General features: G+C 31.5%; 1 protein-coding gene across 1 annotated transcript; it reads left to right on the top strand.

Annotated features, from left to right (window-relative positions):
* Positions 1-3,442: 3,442 nt before the first annotated feature.
* On the top strand, positions 3,443-8,006 carry LOC145638271 (uncharacterized). Its single transcript, XM_081689234.1, has 12 exons — positions 3,443-3,558; positions 3,801-3,920; positions 4,653-4,794; positions 4,891-5,061; positions 5,213-5,368; positions 5,466-5,572; positions 5,813-5,903; positions 6,149-6,290; positions 6,410-6,566; positions 6,896-7,012; positions 7,382-7,505; positions 7,707-8,006. The coding sequence occupies exons 1-12, from the start codon at positions 3,482-3,484 to the stop codon at positions 7,953-7,955; spliced, it is 1,653 nt and encodes a 550-aa protein (XP_081545360.1). The 5' UTR covers positions 3,443-3,481; the 3' UTR covers positions 7,956-8,006.
* The last annotated feature ends 565 nt before the right edge of the window (positions 8,007-8,571 follow it).

Genomic DNA, 8,571 nt, shown 5'->3' with positions numbered 1-8,571 from the left:
GGTGGTGATTCAATGGTTTTTTTTTTTTTTTAAAGTTCTCTGGCGACTGATACCATGTCAAAGTAGGGTTAAAAGCTTACCCTTGTTCATTGATTGATCCTCAAATATATAGAGTACATAGTTTCCTAAAGCATAACAAATTAATATCTTCAAGATATATCTTAAGCCTATAAATTAGGAAACTAAGTATATGATAATAATCACAAATATATGATAATATTTCCTAAATATATTCCTAACAATCACCCATTCAAGTCTTAACGTGGATCTTAAGAAATCAAAACTCCAATTCAAACTTTTATCAAACAAAACAACATCTATACAAAAATTTGTGAGATTTTATTTTAAAACAAGTGGGAACTCCTTTATGATGATATCATAACAAGTCTTAAGAATTAGAGCTTATGAGCAAGCTAAGATTAATGCAGTCTTGTCTTAAGATCGACTTTAATCCATTGTCATATCAGTTGTTGGTTTAAAATAATTATTATTTTTTAATTTATAATTATGTTAAGACTCCCTAAGACTCATCCCTAATAATTATTAATGTTTTTTTTTTAAAAAAAAAAGGTTAATTGAGTGTTAAAGTGAGTCTTGAGTCGAGTCTTAATTTTTCAAGACTTCTCTTCAGATTTTGTTAAGATAAAGCTTCATAAATGTATCAAAAAAAATAAAATCTTATCTTAAGACCACAAAATTAGAAATTGATGATGTCATCTAGAGTCTTAAGACGTAGGCACGACTAGATGTCATCTTGCTCTAAGACCAAACTACATAAATGCATAAAAATAAGACAAAGGATTTGTTCACATTTACTGAACTGAGTTGAATTGAACTGAATTAATTGGAGCTGAACTAAACTAAACTAAATAGAGATAAAATGAACATTTTATGAGAGAATGAGATTAAAAACTGAACTTAACTGAACTGATTGGAGCTGAACTGAACTAAAATTAAGCTGAAGTGAGCAGACCCAAAGTCTTGTGTACAACGGGTGTACGTTAATTTATTGTATAACAGGTTAAGTTAGGTTAAAAGTACTTAAAGTTACTCTATAATTTATATTGCAAAAATTATTAAGCTTCTATTAATAAATTTTATCTTACAAAATACTTATAATGTATTCGATTAATCATATTACTCTTTATATGGTATGTAATCACGTAACTATAAGAAATTACACATTAAAATAAAATTCAAACCAAGGACAAATTAAAAGTTACCATTTAAGTGGTTAAAGTTATCATAAAAATAGTTAAAATTACGTTTAAACTGACAATTTTACAATAAAATTAATGTACACCAGTTATACATAAGACTTTGTCAACAAATAAAGTCATATTTTAAGACCACAAAATTAGAAATTGATGATGTTACCAGACCTGACACTATTTTTGACACATTTAATAGTCCCACGCAAAAAGTTTTAATCTTACTTTCAATTCAATTAAACTTGGCCCCATTTGCAAACTCTAAATTAGACATTCCCAAATCTTACATAGAACTAATTCTTAAAAGGAAAAATTGTCAGGAACTATCCGCCTAATAGGTTATTTTGTCAACAAGTACTCGCTTAAAATCTTTATAAAAAAAGTACCCATTAAATTTAAAAAGTTTGACTAATACTACCCATTTTGGTTTTCCAGCAACAAAATCCAGCGAATCGTGCTCACTTTTGTTTTTACTTCCAAAATTTAAACATGAAATAATTAATCACTCAATTAAGAAGCCATAACAAGTGAATTTAAGATCAATTTAGATGCATTACATATTTCTTAATTAAATTCACAATTACTTTCGCCCATTGGAAAAAATGTTGAAAATTTTGTGTATTTAGGGTGAGTCGTTGTAAAGGAGATTAGGTTGGTTGTTATATAAATACAAGCTTAAGTTTTGTAGGAAAATAATAAAATTCGGTCGAATTTTGTTGCCGGAAAACAAATAAGGTAGTGCTACTTAAACTTTTTAAATTTAGTGAGTAGATTTTTTAATGTATGGTTGGTGCACCCGGGTGCACCATGCGCATGGTGCACCCGGAAAGAACATTAGGTATATTTAAAAGAACATGGGCGAAAAAAAAGAACATTATAGATATTTATAAAGAACGTGAGCATAATATGTCCTTTAAATTTGATTATTATGTCCTTTGAGTTTGAACTATATGTTCTTTATATTTATACAATATGTTCTTTAATGTATGTACATTTTAAAAAAAAAAAAATCACCCGAGTAACTAGAAAAAAGAACATGTTCTTTACTGTATTATCATGTTCTTTTTGTAAAGACTTTATGTTCCTTGGCTAGAGGTGATCAAAGTTAGACCGACCCGGCTTGATTTTGGACGGGTTTTGGGCAGAATTATTTCGCCCCAAATCGGGTCGGACTCGACCCGTAAATTTAAATTATTGGGCGGGTTTGGGATTGCGTTTTTATGCATTTTAGTTGATTTTTTTAACTCAACCCGAAAAGTCCGCACGGCCGGACCATTTTGGGTAGGTTTGGGCACAAAACTTCAGCCCAAAACTTGGCCCGACTCGAGAAGTGAGCTGATTTTTTAACCTTGGCCCGGTCCGCCCAATGATCACCTATATATATTTGTCAAACAAGAACATGTTCTTTTTTTGTCAAATATAATGTTCTTTTTCAAACACGTTCAACCACCCAAGTAACCCTGAAAAATAAACATGTTCTTTTTATAAATAATTTATGTTCTTTGTAATGTCATGTTCTTGTCAAACACAAACATGTTCTTTTGTCAAACACATGTATGTTCTTTTTCAAACACTAGCATGTTTTTTTTTTTTTTGCTCATGTTCTTTAAAATATGTCTAATGTTCTTTCCGGGTGCACCATGCGCACCCGGGTGCACTATACTATTTTCATAGATTTTTTATTAAATTTTAAAAGTTGTTGACAAAATGACCTATTAGGTGGGTAATTCATGACAATTTTTCCTTCTAAAAATTTCTCTCTTCTTAATAAAACCCCATTATTGATGCTCAAATTTGATCTTTGAAAGAAAATATTATCGTGATTCATGATGGATATACAATATGCAGGTATTGGGACCTTAATTGGAGTGATCCTGGAACTCCAGGCACAAGAGGCTACGGCGAAAGGTACGTATAATATTGTGTGTGAATGTTTTTTTTTTTTTTTTTTTTTTTTTTTTTTAAAAAAAAATTTTACTTATCATTTTCTCACTTTATTATCAAAAAAAAATTTCACTTATCATTTTCTCACTTTATTATCAAATGCACATTGAAGACTGTGTAAATGCCAAGTTCTTGAACTTTCACTTTCTCAATATTTTTGTTTAATTTCATTAATTTAATCGTGAATTACTTTTTGTAGATCGACGATTAATTTCATTCATGTTAGATAACCCAAATTATTTCAAGACTAATGTTTTGTTGTTGTTGTTGTTAAATTGTGCAGAATCAAAGGAACCGATTTTCAAGTTGTAGTAGAGAAGGATGAAATGGTGGAAGTGTCTTTCACAAGAACATGGAACCCTTCATCTAAAGACAAATTTGTGCCGTTGAACATTGATAGAAGGTACTACTTCCTCCTCATAATACTACCTCCGTTATATTTCGTTACATATTATGTGTAACGATTAGACATTTTTTCTCTCTACTTTATGTCAAATCGTTGCAAATAATATGTAACGGAGGTAGTATAAAACATGATTTTGTAGTTACACTAATTTAATTACTTTCTCCGTTATTTTATTAGATGCCTATTTATAGCATTTATAGTACTATTTTATGGCTAAAATTGTTATGAACTTTTATTAGGGTCATAATGCTTCAAGGTTCATCAGGGTTCTACTGTTATGGTATCTATGAGAAATTAAAGGGATGGCCTGGATTCAATCTTCCTCAAACAAGGATTGTTTTCAAGCTTAATAAAAAGTGGTAAAAACCTTTTCTAATTCTACTTTCTTATTGGCAATGTCTTAAATTAGCTTGTACTCTCTCTCTATTAAAAAAAAATAGTCACGTATATTAACTGGACACGTGCATATAAAATCGTCACTTCATTTATAACAGAAAGAAGGTAGAAGGGGATGGTAGTACATATACCTCATAAAGTCATAATAATAAGTGTTGCAATCATTTTGGGTCTAAGGTCTTGTTGTTGTTGTAATAGCATGGAGAGTTGATAGGAATGAGCCAACTATTATAAGACTTGCAAAGTATTTTAGTAAAATCACCGTTAACATTTAATCATTAACCTTTAGGGGACTAGTAGATTTTAGGTATGAGGCCAATATGGGTTTAGAATGGCTTGATTAATAAAATTTCAATTTCAAACCCATATCTCAACCCTATAACGTATAGTATTGGCTTATTGGGTTTCGAAACTCAAAGGGGAGGTCTAACTCATATCATAACTCTCAAGTATCAAATAAAAAGAAAATATGTATTCCTTAACAACAACCAATATTAAGTATTAAGAATCGAGTTCTAATCAATCCCATGCCACCTTGTTTTTATTTGTGATTCCAAATCTATACCACTATGTGAACAGTGAACCGTATACCCCCTATAGGGTATGTATAATGTGACAAATAATTCTAGACGGATAGAGTAAAGTTATAAGGTTGAGTTTAACAAGCAGTTTTTGACAGTTAAATTGATGAACAGGTTTCAGTATATGGCAGTAGCAGACAACAGACAAAGAAAAATGCCACTTCCAGATGACAGGTCACCAGGAAGGTGCCAAATCCTTGAACCTCCTGAAGCAGTGCTTCTTACAAACCCAATTGAAGAAGAATTTAAAGGAGAGGTATATATATATTGATCCAACTCACTATTATACAGGTTTACAATATATTTTATTGTATGATAAAATGTGTACTTTTATATATATATATTGGACTAGGTGGATGACAAATACCAGTATTCATGTGAGGATAGAGATCTCCAAGTCCATGGATGGATATGCACCGATCCCCCTACCGGAGTTTGGCAAATAACGCCCAGCGACGAGTTCAGAACCAGTGGGCCCTTCAAGATAAATCTAGCCTCTCATGTTGGCCCTTACAACCTTGCAGTAAGTAAATTATTATTAGGTGCCCGTGAAAGTATTAACTTTTTGTACCCTATCTCAGAACTAGGCAATTGATTTGAAAATTTGAAGGTACTCTAATTAGTCCAATATGGTTACTACATTGAAGTAATGAATACAAATTTTTGAAATTCAGATGTTCATAAGTGCACATTATGCTGGGGAAGACATGGTAGCAAAATTTGCACAAGATGAGGCATGGAAAAGGGTATTTGGTCCGGTTTTTACGTATGTTAACTGCGTGTCTAAAGAAGATGACTGGCATTGGTTATGGGATGATGCTAAAGAACAGGTTAATAACTACAATTTTACCTATGAATTTTTGGTTTATGTATTTTTTAAAATTAATTTATCTCAATCATAAAGTACTGATACATAAAAATATGCAGGCGGCGATTGAAGCTGATAGTTGGCCGTACACATTTCCAGCTTCTGAAGACTATCCAACATCTGAACAAAGGGGTAGCCTCTCTGGTAGATTATTAGTCCATGACAGGTTAGTTATTTTATTTACTCTGTATGATTTAATATACTTTGCTAACGATTTGGTGTCACATAATATATGTACGTGACTTTGTGTCGTGTCATAATTTTATTAAGATACCTCGTCTTCTATTTTCTGATGAGAAATAGAGAATGTTGGATTTCAACTCACAACCTCTGTCCCGACAGTTTGTATACATGATCTTATGATATAGTGTCACTTTAACTAAACAAAACTTACATGAATTGTTAGGTATTTTGATGATGATCATATTCCAGCCAATGGAGCATATATAGGTTTAGCTTCTCCTAATGAATCAAAATCTTGGCAACTGGAAAGCAAGGTGATTGATTTACAACTATTAAAGCATAGTGAATATGATCTCAAAATGTTCGAGTACAGTGTCTGGTGTATATTGTTTATCACATGGTAATTTTGTAAATAAACCAACAACTTTTTCAATAAAAATGAGTCCCATAGTGATGATGACTGGATAAAGTTGTTGATTTATTTAACAAAATGTCATGGAATAAACAAAATTTTGTTTATCTCAGAGATTAACCGGGGCTTCCTCTTTGCATATAACAGGGTTACCAATTTTGGACAACATCAAAAGAAGATGGCTATTTCTTCATAGATAATATAAGAGCTGGTGACTACAATCTGTATGCTTCGGTCCCTGGCTTCATAGGAGACTATGTATACGACAACAATGTTTCTGTAACTCCAGGTCTTCAAATTAAACTTACTCTCATTTATACGAAATTTATACAAAATTTCCGGTGTCTAAGCATCAATCTTACATTATAAGACTTGAAAAAATGATTTACAGAAGATATATATGTGCAGGTTGTGATATTGATATTGGGGAACTTATGTATAAACCTCCAAGTGATGGACCTACATTGTGGGAAATTGGTGTTCCTGATCGAACAGCTAAAGAGTTTTACATACCTGATCCAAATCCTAAGTATGTCAACAAACTATATCTCAATCACCCTGACAGGTTAGCTCTCATATTATTATCAAAGTTTCTGAATTGTCAAGCTTTTATTTGGGGAAATTCCCTGTTTCTCATGGTGAGAAACGAAATTTGTTTCTCATGGTGGCATTTTCGTGAATAAATCAACAACTTTTTCAGTATTGTGGGCTCCATAGTTAAAAAAGTTGAATAAAGTTGTTGGTTTATTTACGAAAATGTCATGTGAGAAACAAAATTTGTTTCTCATCATGAGAAACTGGGGCATCCTCTTTTATTTGCATATTGTTTAGCAATGTTTTCTAGGTTAACTATCCATTAGTAACTTTTTTTTGGTGTCAACTTTTTTGAAACAGATTTAGACAGTATGGTTTATGGGAAAGATATACCGAATTATATCCTAATGAAGATCTAATCTATACAATTGGAGAAAGTGATTACGAAAAGGATTGGTTCTTTGCTCAAGTTACCAGGTAACTAAGGCATCATACTTTGTTTAAAAATGTTGTATGTATGCATCTTCCTGAAGCAATGTGTTTTGTTAGCAGTCATTTTTGACAATGGTTGAAAGGGAAATATATAACCAATCAAGACTTAAATCTACATAAAACAGCTTCTATCAGTAATAATAATCAGCTTAAATTAGTTTCTGTCAGTAGACACTTTCAATCAGTCGAGATCTGTTCTTAATTACTCTGTACTATTATCGGTTTAAACAGAAGCACTAAAGAAGTAGCAAAAACTTAGCTTTGATGAGTGAACATGGATTAGAATCAGTTTATTGTTAATCAGCAAAAAGTATCAATTTTAGTCAAAAAAAGATTTTAAAAATATAATTGCAGGAAGAATGGGAATGCATACCAAGGCACTACATGGAAAATCAAGTTCAACCTTGAAGAAGTTAACCAACATGGAGTCTATAAACTAAGATTGGCACTTGCAACTGCGAACTTGGCAGAACTACAGGTAATTTATTCACAAAAACATGTACTACCTCCGTTAACTATTATGTGCAACAAAAGGGTATTATTAGTGAGACATAATATATTCCTTTGTTGCACATAATAATTAACGGAGGTAGATTAAATTTATTTTTCTATCTACCATATACAATGATTTTCAACTGAATAAAATTATTGTACATATGTATGTGAAAACCATGTTTAGGTTCGAGTAAATGATCCAAAAGAAGAACCTCCGGTGTTTACAACAGGACTAGTAGGGAAAGAAAACGCGATTGCAAGACATGGGATTCATGGGCTATATAGGCTTTATACTGCAGATATACAAGGAAATAAGCTTGTACAAGGTGACAATATAATCTATTTGACTCAAGCAAATGGTGGTAGCCCTTTTATAGGAATCATGTATGACTACATTCGCCTCGAAGGGCCTCCTGATTCTGATCAAAGTTAACGTTCCAAGGGTTATTTTCTCTGATGTATATAAACAAGATGATTATGTATATGCACGGCAGTGAAATGTTATTATGTTATGAATTTTTCTAAAGTATAAAACAATTTCAATCAACACTAGGAAAATCTGTAAAAATACTTTTTATTTAAGCATTCTTAAATATATGTTTGAATGAATTATAAGGATCCTATTTTAATAAGTAGAAAGTTTGACAAAATGATAAGGAAGCTCTTTAAAGTACTAAGCATTCTTAATATTACGTATTATATGTTACCTAGAGATCATACAAATGGTTTGATAAAGTTGGTACTTGTATGGTGGTAAATCCGAAAAGGTTTGGTCCCATGACTTTAAGGTAATGAGATTAAACTCCCTAGGGGCTTTTTAGAGTGAGGATTCTCTTATCCTTTTCCCTCACTTCCAAAGTCCCAAAAATATGGCGACAATTATATTTAAAAAGTACATATAGGAAAAGTAAGCGATATTTTAGAAAGACACTAAACTCATATTTGACTTATATAATAGAAAATTGGCTAAATTTATTTTTGTATATGAAATTCGTTTGGAATAAGAAGAAGTCATTGCCAAGGTAAGAAATTAAAAAAAACAAATCCCC

This window comes from Chenopodium album, chromosome 7 (assembly GCF_948465745.1).
Source record: "Chenopodium album chromosome 7, dcCheAlbu1.1, whole genome shotgun sequence".
Taxonomy (NCBI): domain Eukaryota; kingdom Viridiplantae; phylum Streptophyta; class Magnoliopsida; order Caryophyllales; family Amaranthaceae; genus Chenopodium; species Chenopodium album.
The sequence above is the reverse complement of the archived record's forward strand: the minus strand, read 5'-3'. Positions and strand labels throughout refer to the sequence as shown.